This window comes from Ricinus communis, chromosome 7 (assembly GCF_019578655.1).
Source record: "Ricinus communis isolate WT05 ecotype wild-type chromosome 7, ASM1957865v1, whole genome shotgun sequence".
In the NCBI taxonomy this organism is placed as follows: domain Eukaryota; kingdom Viridiplantae; phylum Streptophyta; class Magnoliopsida; order Malpighiales; family Euphorbiaceae; genus Ricinus; species Ricinus communis.
Genome location: NC_063262.1, coordinates 6,017,848 through 6,036,757, shown reverse-complemented (window position 1 = coordinate 6,036,757; position 18,910 = coordinate 6,017,848). Strand labels below are relative to the sequence as shown.

General features: G+C 30.1%; 2 protein-coding genes across 2 annotated transcripts; one reads left to right on the top strand and one right to left on the bottom strand.

Annotated features, from left to right (window-relative positions):
* Positions 1-909: 909 nt before the first annotated feature.
* Positions 910-2,469, bottom strand: LOC8267061. The gene is made up of 3 exons (XM_002530657.4): positions 2,388-2,469; positions 2,237-2,277; positions 910-2,133 (listed from the first exon to the last, which is right to left on the bottom strand). The coding sequence occupies exons 1-3, from the start codon at positions 2,425-2,427 to the stop codon at positions 1,549-1,551; spliced, it is 666 nt and encodes a 221-aa protein (XP_002530703.3). The 5' UTR covers positions 2,428-2,469; the 3' UTR covers positions 910-1,548.
* Positions 2,470-9,255: 6,786 nt separating this feature from the next.
* On the top strand, positions 9,256-18,320 carry LOC8267060 (ATP-dependent 6-phosphofructokinase 5, chloroplastic). Its single transcript, XM_002530656.3, has 13 exons — positions 9,256-9,741; positions 9,956-10,046; positions 10,450-10,523; positions 11,485-11,596; positions 11,904-11,999; positions 12,165-12,266; positions 12,373-12,447; positions 13,462-13,602; positions 13,743-13,859; positions 13,941-14,045; positions 15,677-15,757; positions 16,737-16,865; positions 17,748-18,320. The coding sequence occupies exons 1-13, from the start codon at positions 9,437-9,439 to the stop codon at positions 17,913-17,915; spliced, it is 1,596 nt and encodes a 531-aa protein (XP_002530702.3). The 5' UTR covers positions 9,256-9,436; the 3' UTR covers positions 17,916-18,320.
* Positions 18,321-18,910: the final 590 nt, after the last annotated feature.

Sequence of the window (18,910 nt, the reverse complement as noted above, 5' to 3'; positions counted from 1 at the left end):
TATATAGATATAGATATTCTATTTATTACTTAAAGTTATTTTAGATTTTTTTTAGTTGGTCTAGTTTCTATTTAATCAAATATTTGTTTATGTGTTAAAAAAGAAAGTATGGACTAACTTATTCTTTTTAACAAAATATTAAATTTGAACAATCAGTTTAAAGGATTACCAATTTCATTATCTAAAATTATGATTAAATAAAAACGATCTATCAGTCATAAATTTATAGATTTATAATCAAAACTAGGTGTACTATAGAAGAATTTATTTATTAATATTATATTTAAATTAAAACTATTAATAAGTTATTTTTAAAATATTTATTTATTAACTCTAATATTATATAAATAAATACTATTAATAAATTATTTTTAAAATATTTATTTGTTAACTCTAATATTATATAAATTAATACTATCAATATAATTGATATTAACATTTTTTACAATTAGAAATTATTATATAATTAAAAATTAATTTATTAATAAATATAATATTTAAAAATATTAACTTATTATAATTAGAATCTTTATCTAATTAGAAAATTAATTTGTTAGTTAATATAATAATAAAATATAATTAGAATATTATTTTTATAATAATTATTATCTAATTAGAAAACTAATTTTTAATAATATATTATTTTTATTTTTTAAGATTAGAATAAGTGTTTAATTAGCAACGTAATTTATTAATAAATAAATTAATAGAAAAAATTATAAAATTACATATAAATTTAAATTTTATGTGTTAAAAATAGTACACATATTAACATACAAATTCTATGTGTTAAAAATTAAGCACACATATTAAAAAAAAAAATAAATCTTAAAAAAAATATATATATATATATATATATATATATATATATATATATATATATATATATATATATATATATATATATATATATATATATCAAACTAGACTTTAAATAAAACTATTAAATCTCTGTGTCTGAATATATTAGACAAACAAAATTGGCTAATGGCTTCTCCCAGTCGACCCAGTATAAATTATGGGCCATGCCGATTACCAGGAGAAGCCCCTCCCATTTCATTGAATTTGGAAAATAACAAAAATACCATTTTTTTTTAACTTTTTATCCAATTTATGGTTTTTTTATTTCTTTTATTTTTATTTTGTCAGAATAATAAAAATATATATAGTATTGATTGTTTTTTAATTTTTTTTTTATTATTTTTGGATAAAAAAATTAAAAAACAACTAAAAGACAACTTAAAAATAATTGAAAGACAAACGATAAAAATTTTTTTTACCCAATATAAGCAATACTTTAAGGTCAACAATATATATATAATGCCATAAAAATCAGGGATACATAATTATCTGTAAATCCCCAAACTTTCAACAAACATTTACAAAATCCACACTGTCTCACTGAGAGCATAGGCTTATACCAGTAAGTTTTCACATGTATATATACCTCAAAATCACCAACACTTTTCAAGCCATGGCCAATTGAACAAACCAATGACATTAGCTAATAAAACCATGTATAATTATATATGTAGTTTCATTGAATTTCTAACATTTCCATCCCAATTCAAGTAACCTGTTGCCAGCACTTGCATTAAACCCTTTTCTTTGCCCTGCACCACCACTAGTGAGATTTTTCCTGGCATTATCAAGGTTCAGACTCATATAGTCATGTGCTCTTTCATTTCTCCTCTTAATGGCTGCATGACCTGAATTTGACCTTAAAGTCCTTGCCCAATCAAATTTCTTAGTATCAGTCATGCCCTGAGTATTATAATTTGATCTTGCAGTTCTTGGCCTGCCCTTTTCTTGATCAGGAGTCAATTCTTTCTTGGTCTCTTTTATTTCAATCTTGGTTCCTCCTTCCAGTTCTATGCTTATATTCACTTCAGATAATATTTTGTTCCTTCTCTCCTGATGATTTTTGGCACCATCAGGAGATTCTGATAAAATTTCTCTTGTGTTCCTTTCTTTTTGGTGCTGATAAAGCCTGTGCAATCTTAGTGCAAGATGGTATATACCATCTTTAATTTCTTGCTCTAAATCTCTTTCTATATCTATCTCCAGCTCGCCTCGAATCTTTAGCTCTTTCTCTGACATAATCTGGTGCAACATTTGTTTGTTTTGATCAATCTATACCGCAAAACACCAGCATTAGTACAATGCTAAATTTATTATTATATAACGTAAGATAAAAATATAACTGTAAAAAGGGTAATTAAATTAACACATTTACCAATGGACTTTGCAATGAAATGTTAACTTGGTCAGATAAATCTGCAAAAACCCAGTAAGAATATCTTGTCATTTATATTGAATAAAGATTTTGGAAAGAAAACAAAGCTGAAGAAAAAGAGTACTGAAGAATCTGATAGAAACATTTTAACCTAGTATATGTGTCTTCATGTGTATAGATTGCTGGTCCATGTTGAACTTTATGCTTTTACTTGTCTTCTTGTGTTACAGTGTAGGAAATGAATCAACCATATTTATATCGTGGGATGGATCTTGACATGTGGGGTTGGGTCTATTTACAGTTGGAATGAAGAAGACGTGAGATAAAATGTTTTACAGAGTAAATGACAGTTAAGGGAGTTATTTTAGTTGGGTTATTCAAATTTAGGCGCCAAATATCTGTAGGTGAAGTAGAGGTCCAACTGCTACATATAGTAAGATAAAAATGAATGATATTTGGCTAAATTAAGTAGTGCTTTACTTGAAAGGGATCTTGTTTTTGGGTTGCCCTTAAAGCATAATCAATATAGGGGTACAGTACCCACATGTTTGATGTATGTGTTTATGGACAATAAGCCTTTCTCTTAGGCCTACATGGTTGGTTGGAAAAGGGCACATGCTTTGTATTTTGTTTCTTAGACTATTTGCACGTCAAAGAAAATAAAAAATGAGCCTGATTATTTTCAGCCCACTTTCTTGTTTTTGATTCATATCCTGCCCTTTAGATTTTCAATGGACACACAAACTTAAAAGGCCTATTGGTTTCTAGGCTTTGTTCAACATTTGTTAAAAAAGAATGAAGGAAATTTCAGATTCTTTCCATTTCTTTTACAGTCACCGTACATGATTTGTTAGTGAAAAGAAAGGATAATTAGTGGCTGTATGGTAGTAATTCTATCTAATTACTTTAGATCTTCAACATGAAAAAAAGAATACTGTTTGATAAAATTCTATAATTTCAAACCAATCGTTTGCTGGTGAACAACCTTTAGGAGCCTTGTAATTCATAACAAAATAGTCCAACACCATTAGTGATGCTGACAAAAAATTCTTAGAATAATGAGATGATAAAGGTTACATCATGATAAAGGTTACATCATAATGGTCACTAGTGATTGATGTTATCAAAGTTAATAAAAAGACCGTGAAAGATTTTAAATTTGTTATTTTTCTTATTAGGTTTAAATTTTTGTCTTTTTAGAGTCGATTCAGGTACAAGATACTATCATTACTGCATGGATAATTAGACATCCAACCCATAATCGCAACGACCTAATTGTTAGAGCGGAGCTCTACCAATTGAGCTATATCCCCCCGAGCCAAGTAGAGCATGCACAAAGGAGTTAGATGCTTCTTCTATTCTTTTCTTTGGCGCAGCTGGGCCATCCTGGACTTGAACCAGAAACCTTGCTTGTGAAATAAATCATTGCACCTATGGTCCAACCAATTGGGAGAGAATCAATAAATTACTTTTCTGGAGCGACTCATTGAGATCTCATTCAAAGAAAAAGATATCAAATATTTGGAGTTTCTTTTTGTATATTATATGGATGATCCAATTTGCAAGGATCATGATTGGAAATTGTTTGGTCATTTTTCTCCGAGGAATGGAGGAAACATAATCAACTTGAATTCGGAACAACTATTTGAAATCTTAGTGGAAGAATGGATTTATTATCTCATGTTTGCTTTAAAGTCACATTATTATCTTATAAACACCTATGTACACAAAGATAATAGGATCAATTTATTATTGAGATTAATAAAAAAAATTCTTTAAGAAATAAATTTCTCTTCACTTTCTAGTTTTTAGTTTTCTTTTGAATCAACAAATTTTGATTCTTATTTGTTTGGTATTCGTGTGTGAATCAACAGACTAATAGAATGTTGAATTTTAATTTTTTATGATATCTTTTTTATTAAAGCTTTCGCTATGTCACTTGGTAGCAGAGTTGCATTCTTTCCTGATAGCCATGCCACCTAGAAGACGAAATGCTGCACTAGTAGAAGAAGTTTGTGGATGCGATAACATGATGCAATGGGAGCAACGACTTGAGCAACAGATGGAATAACTCATGAAAGAAATGACACAAAAGATGATTGATTCACTTGCAGATCATAATCAGGATAATCCTAATCCTAATAAGAGAAGGGATTATCGTTAGGATAATCTTGATGATAAATTGAATATGGATAATGAAGAAGAAAACGCCTATAAGGAAATTTCTCAGGTTCGACGCAGACAACAAAGAGCTCTAACAACAAATGATAGGAGACGTTGGAAAACTGGTATGAGAATCGAAATACCAGAGTTTCGTGGTAGCCTTCAAGCTGAGGATTTTATTGATTGATTAGCTACAGTTGAGGAGATTTTAGAGTTCAAGGGAGTGCCAAAGGACAAACATGTACCTTTGCTGGCGACCAAGGTTGTGAGGAAGGGCGACTACATGGTGGCAACTGAAATTATCTAGAAACAAGATGGGAAAGACTAAAGTTATCATATGGAAAAAGATGAGAAAACACCTGCATCCTAAGTTTTTGCCATGTAATTTTCAGAGAATAATGTACCAACGTTTGCAAGGAACCAAATTTATTGACGAATATACAACTGAATTCTGTCAGTTGATAACAAGGAATGAGATAGAAGATCAACTGGTGGCAACGATATATAGGTGGCCTACTGGATTAAATTCAAGAGATTGTAAACCTATTTGATCCTGTATTTATTTCAGCTACTCATCATAGAGCTTTGCTGGTTGAAAAATAGACACATCGTACAAGTGGTGGTGATTTTGGTAATTACTTTAATGCAAGCAATAATACCAATATTGGTAGTAGAAGTATGGGTTGTGGAGGAAAAAGTGAAAGAGTGGTAATAAGGCAACTAATAATCAATTTATTAAAGGGGCTAGTAGTAGTAAAGTGCTTTGGATGCGGTGAGATTGGGCATAGGCAGTCTAAATGTAAGAAGGCTGGCAAAAGAGTTTTGTTTGCTAATACATATGATGGTGATAAGGATGATGTAGTAATTACTGGTCAACCAATTTTTTTATATTGAGGAAGCAGTCAATTAAGGATTAATCTTCTTTAATACCACATAAAAGTGTATCTTACTCTTATTATCATTATCAACATACTTAATGTAATAACTAGGTTATCAAAGTAAGATTATCACAATAGGAAACTTAAAAAAAGAGAATGAATTTTTTGTCTTCAAGAATTGAATAATTTTGCTTGAGACTGATTGTGTGTGATAATCTAGAGGATTTGTAATTGCGAATCTCTATTTGATTCTTTAACAATCAAATTTTCCACTTGAAAATTATAGTATTTATTTTGGATTCTTCATATTTATAAATAATTTTTTTTTTAACTTAAATTCTCAATTACAACTTATAACATTAATTTTTTTGAGACATTCCTGCACCTTTGTATGTGTTTTCTAACAAATTTAATTTTTATATTTTCTAAATTTATTCTATTATAATTGAAATATTATTTCTTTTTTTTTCCTGTATTTTAAATTTTAAAAAATAATAATATAATAAAAGAAATAGCATTTCTGAAACTGAAACTGAAAGTCTGACTATCTCTTGATTTGCAAAAGAACAAGGCCCGGTGCCTGTTGCTGTCCAGAATAGCGACAGCCTGGCCGAGGCGCGAACTATTATATCATAAATAGCATCGCGGAGATGTTCCTTAAGGAAAAAAGAAAAAGTAAAGGGGCAATGTGGAGGAGCTCCAGGGGTTGGTGGCTATTCGGATGCATACAAATGTGTCTATTATAACTCAAGAAAAGGCAAAGAAAATGATGGAAATATTTGGACTGTCCACTTTGGGAGTGTAAGTGGACGGCATTTTCTTTTTCTTTTTTTAATAATTACAATTACTTTTATATTTGCCTAACATAAATTACAAATACCTTATAAATTTTATTTTAACATATATTTCTATTTTTATATTTTTTAAAAATACCACTTATATTTCACATTTAAATGAAAATTGATATATACTTTTTAATTCAATACATATACTATTTTATAATTTAATTGATAACGTCTTATTTTATACAATAAATAAGTTTTAATGTTTATCATGTAGATTATTTCAGTCCTTGATTGAGAATAATGCTTCACCAATTTTCCACACTTTAATATAATAGAAAGCTAATAAAATGATTATTCTCTTATAACAACATATAAAAGTTTAAAGAAGAATCAGATCAAATGAAAATGTTGACTTGACTAAAAGATAAATACCGCAATGTGTGTTTTTCAGTTTGTTCTGCAATTAAAAAAAGTTAGTGAAAATATTAGACTTTATATTTAATATTAACACGTAGGATTAAATTAATTTTGGTTAAGAACATAAAATTATATGTATGCTTATATCTTGAATTGATATTATTTACTATATTACCTTTTGTCATAATTGTGCTATGTATCATTGTTGTAATCATATATTAAATTTTGGTTCCGTTTATTGTCCTTTTTCTATTTGTCGTTCAAAAACAGTAGAAAAACTTAAAAAAAAAGTTAGGATGTGACTCAGAATAAAAAATGTGAGACGATACAAAATAAAAATACAAAAATTTCTAAAAAATTAAAAAATGAGATGTTAGAGAAACGTTATATATATATATATATATATATATATATATTAGATTTTTACTATTGTCTTTATCATCATAAAAATATAAATTAAATACAATTAATATAATTGATCATGTTGACAATCATATAATTACTATAAAGAATGAAAAATAATATATAAAAAATAAACATGTATATAGAGATTTTTAAATATAGAATGACTAAAAACTAAAAATTTTATAAATAGAAAGCATAAATAGAAAAAACATTAAAAATCTTTCTTAAATATGAAATCCAATTAGATGGGAAGATCTTTACGAATTTTTTAAGATTTCTAAAAATAAATAAAAATATAAAAAATAATTAGAAACGTTTTCTGAAGTTTCTGAAAAGTATTCGAAGAGTTTTAGTGTTTAAAACGTGTCCGACATAAAAACGTAATCCTATTTATAATTTTCGTGCAATCTAGGAGAAAGAAAATAAAAAAAAATTGCTAATTTAGTGTGTTGTATTGGCATAAATTAGAATATAACAGTCCGTTTGGTATATGAGATTGCTTAATTAAGTTATAAAATTAGTAAATAATATTATATTAGGTATATATGGTAAATGTTAGATTTAACAATCTCACAGTTTGTTAGGTATATCAAATTGTTTAACTAAATCATAGCATTAATAAATACTAATATATTTGGTATATATGATAAAAGTTGGATTTAAAACCAAATCTGTAAGTCACATAAAGTGAAATTACTGATTCATAATTAATAAAGTTTTTATTTCTAAAATAACCTTGAATTTTTTTATTTCTTTAAAATAATTTTAATTTTTTAATTTATTTCATAAATTGTCTATGTTTATATCGGTATATCCTAAAGCAAAAATAATAATTCAAGCTAAAAGTTGATATAAACCATACAACCAAATATATAAGACATTTTGGGAGAAAAAATATTAAGAAGTATAAGTTTTACATAGAGAGCAAAGGGTGTTTTAATAATTTAATTATTATAATGATTTATTTATTTAATTAAATAATTTTATAAAATATAAAATCATAAAAAAGTTTAAAATTTAAAATTTAATTTAATTTTAGAAATTATGAATTCGCAAATCAAATGACGTAAAAATGTGATGCAATGAGGTGCGGTGACTGAGCAATAGGGTAGGGTGACGTATCTACCAAATTTACATTTTAACTCATCATTGGCTTTTCCGTGCTTTTTTATTTCGCTATTTTGAATGAAAAGATTTGCCTTTTCACTTTAAGCAACTCCTTTCTTATTGCAGCATTGCTTTTCAATGAAAAGAAAAAAGTTCTCTAATTGATATGTTTAATATCTAACCTAAACATGATTTATTATATTTATATTTTCTATTTTTTTTTGTTTTCAATTTAGTGATTGAATGTTATTAATAACTTAAATTTAAATTTTAGAAATAGGTGATTATTTTTTAAATAACAAAATTTTAACCACTGATTATTTACAATATATATAATAGAACTTATCAATTAATCAATAGCTCCGTAGAATCTATTTACTGATTATGGTATATATATTTATAATAGGGACATTTTATTTTAAAATTCAATTTAACAATATTTTTTTATTGTTTGCATATTTGGATTAGGGCAAATCAAATGATATCATTTGGTAATATCATATATATTTTTTTTAGATATTTAAGGATTTTACTTCTCTTAATGAAAATAGAATAATATTTTGAATAAAGATGAAATTCAGCCTAATTTTAGCTTTGGAGTCTAGATTGGTTCTATAATTTGAATACTATAACTGTATTCTACTGTATAAATTTGTAAAAATATGTATTATTTTTATTTCGATAATAGATTAATATAATTAAATACTATAATATTGAGTTATTAATCAATTAAATATACTATTTTTATTTATTAAATATTTTTATAAATTTTAATAGAATGACTATAAAATAATAATTTATTTAAAATAATATTAATTATTTTATTTATAATTAATAAGATAAATTTATAATAATAAAGTGTCGTAATGATATTTTAATAATTTTTTATTTTATGTCTTTCTTTAGCATTAAAAGAAATTTCAATTCAGTGTATATTTTTAAATCGGCTTCATTTTATTATTTTAAATCTAATTTTTCATAATATATTTTCTATAATATAATAAGTCTAGATTTCAAAAAGAAAAGAAAAAGTTTATAATATTAAAATACAACTTAAGGATAAAAAAAAAAAATTTCTTTAGACATACCATAGATTTATAATTTTATCCTAACATTTAAAATATAACTACATTTTTATTCAACTACTCAAATTTATCCAAGATTTTAAATTAAAAGAAAAGAAAAAGAAATTTCAAGAATTTTAATTGTACTGAAATTAGTCCACGTTAAAAGCAAAAGAGAACAAGTTAGGACTGATTTGTCTTCTTGTTTCCTTCCCTCGTTGTCTTCGCTCTCTCTCTCTCTCTCTCTCTCTCTCTCTCTCTCTCTCTTGTTTTCATTTACACGATCACTGCATTTCATTGTTAAATTTGCAGGAACCATTTTCATTCCCGCTCGGAAAATTTTTTGTTTTATATATTTTTCTGACTTTACAAAAGCGTTTGATGGACTGTGTTTCGCGTACTAGGATCGCCTGTCCCAAACTCACCTGTCCTTCTACTACAACTTATGCTCCTTCTTCCTATGGCTTCTCTTTACTGAGCTCTAAAATTTCGAGTAGAAATGGTAAAAGAAGAGGTGGCGTGTTCGCCCAGATTCGGAAGCAGAGTCCTCCATCCATTGATTTTAGTGATCCTGATTGGAAAATTAAGTATCAGAAAGATTTCGAGAGACGTTTTAATATTCCTCATATTACTGATGTATTTCCTGATGCTGACCCTATTCCCTCCACATTTTGTCTCAAAATGAGGTTCTTTTCCTTTTCTTTTTCTTTCCTCTCTTTTTTGCTCTTGTTTTTTTTTTTTTTAATGTTTTTAAGTTGCAGTGTAGAAATTGATCAGGTCTCTTTCTCAGTTGCTTTCTATCAAGATTAGTTGAATTGTTAGTTTTTCTTTTTGTTAATTCAGTTAGAAATTGATTAAACCACTTACTGCCATGATCAACTGATTCTATTTATTTGACAGAACTCCAGTTACAGAGGATTTTGCAGATGGTTATCCATCTGATGAGGAGTGGCATGGTTATATTAACAATAATGATAGGGTGCTTTTGAAGGTACATGCTTTTCAACCCCCTCCTTCGATTTTCGCAAACAAAACAGAATTATGCATGAACATTCTTTGTCCATGACAAAATTTTATACTTTTAAAATATGCAATTGTTCTGACTTCTTGAATCATTTTTTCTTCTTCATGCTCAATCTTTGGTGAGTGTTGCAAGAATTTGAACTAAATGATCACATCATTAGAATGTCCCTTTAGTAATCGAAATCAGATTGCTGATGAATTTTTTAAGTTTGACTAAATGTGATATTAGTAAGTAAACTTTGGGGACGGTTTAAACTGCTAAAACAATGTTTTGCGATTGTGATCTCTTATTCATAAACAGCTTATGTTTAGACATGTTATGATTTGCTTGCTTCTTTTTCTTTTCTCTTTTCCTTTTATATTTATTTCAGGTCATACATTTCTCATCTCCAACATCTGCAGGAGCTGAGTGCATTGATCCTGATTGTACTTGGGTTGAACAATGGTAATTATGCATTTCAACTCTTTTATGCACATTTAGAAATGGATAATGCTTGCATTTGCAGACATCAAGTACAATTAGTTACTTTCACTATGTTCTGTAGTAGTTTCAGCAGTGTAGGATATACTTGTTAAATTTCTTTTGCTGGATGATGGAAGTAGATATGACCCAAAAAGCGTAAAACCAGAACTACACGGAGGCATCATAATAGGTCGACTGTTGTTGCAAGGATAGTTGTTTTGACTTTAAGCACAAAATAACTGAAGATCACAAGCTGACTTCTGTAAATTTTTCTTCAGAGAGAATAATTAACAGTTGCTTAAGGAAATTAATGTGCATGTTTTATTGAATATGAAAAAAGCGCAAAGAAAGAGAAAACAAGACTCGTGTCTTCTTGTTACAGGCAACTGAATGTACATAATCATCCCTAGTATGAGCTTCATTTCTGATAAAGTTAGATTAGAAAATAAAAAGGAGAAGCATTCTACTTTCATGTGATTTCGTGAATTGTTAATCAATCAGTAAAAAACTAGATGCATCAGATGCTTAAAAGTTGTTTTGGCAAAATGTGAAGTGAATAGAGCATTTAATTGAGGGACTTTAATAAGTCTCCAGATTATGGAGTAATATACTCATGGGCTTCTTTTATTTGGCGTATTTATAATTCAGCAAACTTTAAATAGACATGTGTTAAACCTCCCAAGGGTTATTATTTTGTATTCTAATGTTGGATTCCCCTGTTTGCATAACCCATTTGCATGTGAGAAAATAGTGCCACTTCTCTTTACTCTATGCATCTGTTTAAACAGGGGAAAAATGATGACTAAAATATTTAGAGTAATACTTTAGCTCTGATCATGTTCATTTGCTAATATGATATTCTAATATTAAATGGTGGTGAAAGAATAGTTTCATTCTAAACTTGTTAGATCTTGTGATCAATATGATTATGGAATTTTCACAGGGTTCATCGAGCTGGGCCTCGGGAGAAAATATACTTCAAACCAGAAGAAGTAAAGGCAGCAATCGTAACTTGTGGGGGGTTATGCCCTGGTCTTAATGATGTTATCAGACAGGTCAGGACCATCTGTATTATAAAATGCCAATCTGCTAATAGTCCTCAGCTATTTGGAGCATGCTCCTTTTACTTGATAAATCGCCATATTTTATACTCTCTGGTATTTTGGTAGTACTGCCAGAACTCGGAATTTTCTAGAAAGTGCATTGCTTTGTGTCTAGTCATGCATCAAAAGTTGCATCTTCTAACTCTTGGAAGCCTCTGAAATTACTAAGAATAGCCAAACAATGATGGATATTATTTTATATATCAAGTATTTGAGGTTTATTTTTATTATACATATTTACAGTTTAGAATTTTGGCAGATTGTTATTACACTTGAGATTTATGGTGTGAAAAAGATAGTGGGGATTCCTTTTGGCTATCGAGGATTTTCAGACAATGACTTGAGTGAAATGCTGGTATTTTCCCATTTCTTTCATGATAATGGTTTGTCACAGGTTCAATTATTATTTGAGAATCTCTTATTATGTTAAGATAAACAATGGCACATGTTTCTATCTCTTTTAAGCTTTTAGAATCAAAAGAGCCCAGTTAATCTAGCTTCACTTCACTGTAATTACCAGCTATCAAGGAAAGTAGTTCAAAATGTTCATCTTTCTGGTGGAAGCTTGTTAGGAGTTTCACGTGGAGGGCCTGATGTTAGCGACATTGTGGACAGTATGGAGGTGCTCATTTGATTCTTTGCTTTTATTTAAATCCTAGTATCAAAATTCTTCATGATGTTAGACATTGATATTTTTTTTTTAATACCCTTTTGCATGATAATACCAGGAAAGAGGAATCAACATGCTTTTTGTGTTAGGTGGGAACGGCACCCATGCTGGAGCGAATGCAATACACAACGAGGTTCTTGAGGCTATTAGCTTATAAAGATTTGCTCCGTTATTTATATCGAACTTAATTTACCAAAACTTTGAAGATAATGTTTCTTTGAGGATGAACTATTTGTGAAGCTTGCCACAGAGTTTCTCTAAATTCTATCTGATGAAAGACAAACATATATATTGAACTTTGCCAATTTTTCAATTTTTTCCAAATCCTGTTTTTATAAGTTTGGGCGGTGAACTTAATGTTGATAATAGTTGTGGCTAATTTAATGTGCGTGCAGTGATGTATACATGGAATTTACATAGCATGCTCAATTAGCTAAACTTTTTTTTTTTTTTTCTTCAATACTGATAAATAGAAATATTTATTTCTATTTATACTTTTTCTTTTAAAATAATAATAAGAAAAAAATCTTGCAGTGGTCGGTAAAAGAAAAAGGAAATTTTCTGGAAAAAGAAAGAACTTTTCTGGAAAATGAAAACGTTTTAGGAAAATAAAATTTTAGTAGTTTATCTGGATTGTCAATGAAAAAAAAAAGAATATTTATTGTCAATTGAGATTGATATGTTGACCCTTTATTCACGTTGCTCTGCTTCTTCATTTGAATTGCTACCAACATTAAGGTTATGGCAACAAGTAATGAAATCAAAAGAAACTAAACAGAATTGAAAAGTGTTTAAATTTATGATCTTTTCATCATTTACTGCTTGAAATAGTTCCAATGAAATCTTTTTCTCCCCTTTGAAGTTCTGGTTCCAGAATTTTGTTTTAGTTTCACATGAGGTAGAACTGCATCAGAATGATACTCCTGAATTGGTTATGATATGAATACATTTTGTTCACTTCCAACTTGGTATAATGGAGTTTTTGATATGCATGAAATAGTTTTTGTTACAAACAACATCAGCAGATATCTTAGCAAGGCTCCACCTGAAACCTTTCCAACAATATTTCCTAGATTTGTAAACTCTTGCTTTATGTCATTTTCTGGTTTTTGTCTGAGTATTATCTCCTCTAAACTTTTGATTTTAGTGTCGTAAACGAAGGTTGAGAGTGGCTGTAGTTGGTGTACCGAAAACTATAGACAATGATATTTTGTTGATGGATAAAACTTTTGGTTTCGATACTGCTGTTGAAGAAGCCCAACGGGCAATAAACTCTGCATATATTGAGGTAGGCAGGTAGTTTTATTTATTATTAGTGTTATCCAAGCAGTGTATATTTGTAACATTACATTTATTCCACTTATGGCTAATTTTTTTCCTGTTATATATACATGATTAACTAATATTTTCTCAAACTTTTCTTCATAGGCACATAGTGCTTATCATGGCATTGGGATAGTGAAATTAATGGGTCGTAGTAGTGGATTTATAGCCATGCATGCATCCCTAGCTAGCGGCCAAATCGACATTTGTTTGATTCCGGAGGTACTTATACTTGATAACAATTTAAAATCCATTGCTGCGGTCTATCCTATATTAATTTTGTCAATATGTGAAACCTTAAAGGTACCTTTCCATTTACATGGTCCTCATGGTGTTCTGAATCACTTAAAATACCTAATTGAGACGAAGGGGTCAGCTGTCGTCTGTGTAGCAGAGGGAGCTGGACAGGTGCGTTGTACGAACTTTATTAATTTAATCATTTATCACATATGTTGCCACTATTTGATGTTTTAGTAAATACTCTTTTTCTTTACAATAGGTATTAGTGTTCATTAAATTAGATTATTCCAGAGTACATGCAACTTCATAAAAGTAATTCAATATCATAATTTGGCTGAGTAATTTCAATAATTATGCTTATGTGCAACTATTAGCCATGCAATTGATATAGTTGATCAATTAGATTATAGCAAAGTTAACTGGATAATCCATCATAACCATACATTTGGCAAATTTTTTGTTTTACAAAAACCGCTCAGAATTCATACTTTTGAAAATATGGCTTACCATATTGATACCATTTTACAAGCCAGGCAGTCAATCTGAGATCTAATGCTTTAACCTAATTGTCCAGGATTCTGGAGCCTCTGTCCTACTGACTCATTATAGATGAATAAATATTTCCTCATGGTTGCTTGTATTAATTCTGTGCTGTCTGATTTTTTTCTTTTCTTTTTCTAATTATCGTGGTGATTGATTGATTGTGAGTCTCATGTCATCTCGTGGAAAGAGTTTGTACATTTTGGTAATTGATATTCTATGAAGTCCTTTAGTTGCAGTATCAAAGCATTTACCACACAAAGAAAAAGAAAAAAAGAATCATCATCGCAAAGAATCCATTTATAATGCATAACATTATCACGTGCTTAATGCACCAGAACCGTAGATTCTATTGACTGGTAAAACACTGCTTTGGATGGGGGTTTACATGGTTTACTTCTTCTTTTCTGGTTTTCGTTTTTTATTCATTATCCTCAGAGTGTCAGTTTATTCATTCATATGTTTCAAGTTACTGATCTTTAAACCACATAAGTCAGAAGGCTGAAATGATTTGGAGCAACCTTTAGTTGTTTATTGAGAATTCCATTCTCTTGTATGGATGTGCAATGATTTATAATAAATGGGCTTGGGTAAAACTCATTCCCAAAAGCTAGCTCAAAGGAAGAGGGTGCCCAATCCACTTATATACACTATAACAGCCCAATAACCAAACGATGTGGGATAAATACAACTTCTAACATCCTCCCTCATGCTTAGCGTGACATGCAAATGGGCCGGGTCCAAACCCACCATCGCAGACAAAGGGCCGGCTTTGATACCATGATAAATGGGCTTGGGTAGAATTCATTCCCAAAAGTTAGCTCAAAGGAAGAGGGTTCCCAATCCACTTATATACACTATAACAGCCCAATAACCAAGCAATGTGAGATAATATAACTTTTAACAATTTGGAACAACATTGTGCTTTGATTTCTCATTGTTGCTTAACAATTTCATTGAATTGTATTATTGGGACTTCAAATTTTTAATTCCTTTAAAATTAAATTCGAGAGAACATTTAGGCAGTACTTTGTGACTTTGGTAGATCTAGAATGTTGCATCTCTTTTTTCTTTTTTCTCCTTGTGAACCAGCAAATTCACCAAAACAGAAATTTAACCTTGTAATTTATTTCTTTATATTTGAGTGGCAGCCCATTTTATTTGTGGGGGAGGAGGGAGCCAGTCTCCTTTATGTTTTATAGGGAAAGAAATGATTTTACATTGCATAATTCTCATAGTGGTGTTTCTTTTTGATGCAGAGTTTTCTTCAGAAAACTAATGCTACTGATGCGTCAGGAAACATTGTACTTGGAGATTTCGGGGTACACCTTCAACAAGAGGTTTGTGATTGTATATGTGAGTGGATCTAGTTCACTAGTGCTATTTGGTGCCATCAAGGTTCACAGGAATGACAGCTGGCATGACATGCAAATGGCTGGATTATACATCTGTTTTCTTAATTCCCACGATTCACGTCTATTCTGGTTTGCAATTTCATTTTGGCCAGATTATGAGAGCTCTTCTGACTGCCATTTGCCAAGTTAACTGTTCAAGACATGAAATACTATCCTTCCCTCATTTCACTTTATTTAAGTTGCATCTTCTTTTAAGCTTTTGTAATCATTTATAAAATTAAACTTTTGCTTGAGAGGAAGCAATGCATATTTCCATTAATTTAACATGTTTTATCCTTTTAGATTTGGCATGAATATAACATGGAACTGTTATTCTCTAGGAGGTCTTGCTGCAAATCATTTCTATCGATGAATTACTTTAGTCTATTTTCTTATGCAACTGTAAGTCTTATATTACATAATATTTAGTAATTGAACTACATGGATCAAGTAGCAAGTATCCTTCCCGGGACAACCAGTAAATACTTCTTGTCTTCTTGAATCTTGAAACAGTTTAATCCTTCTATATATTCTTTGATAATTTTGAAATTATGCTGCATGTTTTACTTTGGTATTACCCTAATGTCTGTCAAGAGCACAGACTCCATATTCAAATGTTCTTTTGAGTGGTGGTTCTGCTGTCTAACATAGTTATAATGAGTTCATTATACTTCGTGAAATCCTTTTTACCTTTTTCTTTTGTTATCTCTCTCTCTCCCTCTATGGTGAAGGGGAGGGGGGGAAGAAGACAGGGAGGACTAGTTTTTCCTTTATTCATGGAAGTCATGTTAACTCAATTAAATAATATATGGGTTTATTGATTTTCAGTTCTTCATGTCATAAATCTTTGATTATCTGCATCTTTATTGGTTCTTGGCCAGCCTGCTTTTGATGCCAATATTGATCAAATACTTTTCTTTGTCAGACAAAGAAATATTTTAAGGAGATTGGTGTTCATGCGGATGTGAAGTTTATTGATCCAACATACATGATCCGTGCATGTCGTGCAAATGCATCGGATGGAATCTTATGTACTGTTCTTGGACAAAATGCCGTGAGTTTCCCTTCCTATCTTTATGTAGTAATGCAATGCATACTTTAAAGTTTAACTGATGATGGACTACACTATGGTGTGTGGTTAGAAATTTTCATAGTAAGTTTTTGTGTTTGAGAACTTAGTAAAACTTAATCTGAGTAGCTTAGCCCCTTTAGTTCAGAGTTATCGGTATCTGCTTTTACTACAATTATCTTATTTAGAAAATATCTTGATGTGAGCATATATGCATTTTACTTTGAATGTGACACAATGAAGGAAAGAGTCCGTATGATGAACTTCAATTATTTTGTAACTAAGGTTTAATTGAGATTTAGTATTTACCTACTATGGTTTTCGGAATTACAGCACATCGAACTGGACAACTTCTAAACTCACTCTGCCTTGTTTGAGCTTTATTCAATTGATAAAACATGCTGATGAATCAAGAAAAAAATAAAAACTAGAAATTTTTTTAACCTAATTATGAATATATTGATCATATAAATTCTTTTACCATTTAGAAGTATTTTCTATTGAGAAAGTTGCAAACGAGGAAAGTGATTCCACAAATAGATAGGCAATTGAGTTCCTTTCCTAGGCTATTTTTAGCTAAGAATGAATTTGCTATGAAATTAGAAGACATATCTGACAATTGTTATTTCGTTCTTTCTCTTCTTTGTCCTGAAAATTTGCCTGCTACAGTACCTCAGTTGTTCATTGCACTCTTAACAGCCACCAAATTGTTTTTGTTTTCACACTAATCACGCTAATTCAATCTCCTGTCTTTTCGGATCCTAAAATTTCTCAAATCAGAATTGCATTCCTATCCTTGGCTAGCGTACCAGCTCCCTCTGTAGACTATTTATATTTAATATTAATATGAAATTGTGGTTATGACAGGTCCATGGTGCATTTGCTGGATATAGCGGAATCACTGTTGGCATATGTAACACTCACTATGTCTACTTTCCTATTCCTGAAGTTATTTCTTATCCCCGGGCTGTAGATCCTAACAGCCGCATGTGGCATCGTTGCTTGACTTCAACAGGCCAGCCTGACTTTATCTAATTACGTAGGCCTTCTAATTTATTTCAAGAACTAAGAAATTTGAACTCCGAAAAGCTCATTGAAGGACGGAGGATATGCCCATATCAGAGAATTACTAATCGGCTAGAGACCGCTCTTTATAGGCTGTTGCAATAATACAAAAGATGAAACTTCCTCAAAATGATATCATTATTTAATTCTATACTTCTCATGTGCCATTTTTCAGAATCACAAGAAGGCACCATAGTAATAAAATTTCAGGAATCACCAGAGAAGCGATTCAGAAAGTTAGATACAAAATGTAACATGTCTGTAACTGTATTTATACATCAAATTCTTGCAGTTCATTACAATGTGAACAAGACCAAGCATATTGGCAGCATTTGTTGAATTCAGGTATAACTGATAAGAGCAAATTTATGTAAACTAGAGTTGCTCCAAAAGCATTTTGTCATTGTTGTGTCGCTGACATTATGCGTATAGTGGATAGTAGTCTGGAGGATGTTTAGTGCAGGAGATACTCTTTATAACCTGCTAAAAGCAGCTGTAATATACCAAGGGGGAAGAGACTGACAGGCAGCCGCAGCTTCACTGAACGCTTCCAGTCTCCGCCGCAGCTAAGGCAATAGGCTAAATGATTGATCAATGGTGGTACACATGGCACATTACATTAAATTGTATACTATGTTCTTTTGTTTTGATTTTGACCTTGTTGTATCCACATTATTAGGCAAAGCTTTTAACTCCCATTGTTGGTTAATACGTATAGGGCGGCTAAAACAGAAACAACAGTAATAATTAAACCAAATAACAAAGTTAAATTTATACACTTGTGCAAGTAACCAAATGGCCCCATTCTGCTTCAAATTGGGCCAAATTATTTTGTGCTTTTCCCTTCTTCCTCTTAGGTTTCCCTTCCCTCTATATGTCTTCAATCCTCCCTTGCTGTAATTATTGTCCATTTCTGAGATATTAACTCTCTTCGCGTGATCCATACTCCGAAAATCAAAGTCTTC

Excerpts from the sequence above, each read along its gene's own strand:
- LOC8267061 (XM_002530657.4), bottom strand. The coding sequence starts at position 2,427 with ATGGACCAGCAATCTATACACATGAAGACACATATACTAG. Across the intron at positions 2,278-2,387 it reads CATGAAGACACATATACTAG|ATTTATCTGACCAAGTTAAC; the intron begins GTTAAAATGTTT and ends GGGTTTTTGCAG. Across the intron at positions 2,134-2,236 it reads TTTCATTGCAAAGTCCATTG|ATTGATCAAAACAAACAAAT; the intron begins GTAAATGTGTTA and ends TTTGCGGTATAG.
- LOC8267060 (XM_002530656.3), top strand. The coding sequence starts at position 9,437 with ATGGACTGTGTTTCGCGTACTAGGATCGCCTGTCCCAAACTCACCTGT. Across the intron at positions 10,524-11,484 it reads TGTACTTGGGTTGAACAATG|GGTTCATCGAGCTGGGCCTC; the intron begins GTAATTATGCAT and ends GAATTTTCACAG. Across the intron at positions 14,046-15,676 it reads TAGCAGAGGGAGCTGGACAG|AGTTTTCTTCAGAAAACTAA; the intron begins GTGCGTTGTACG and ends TTTTTGATGCAG.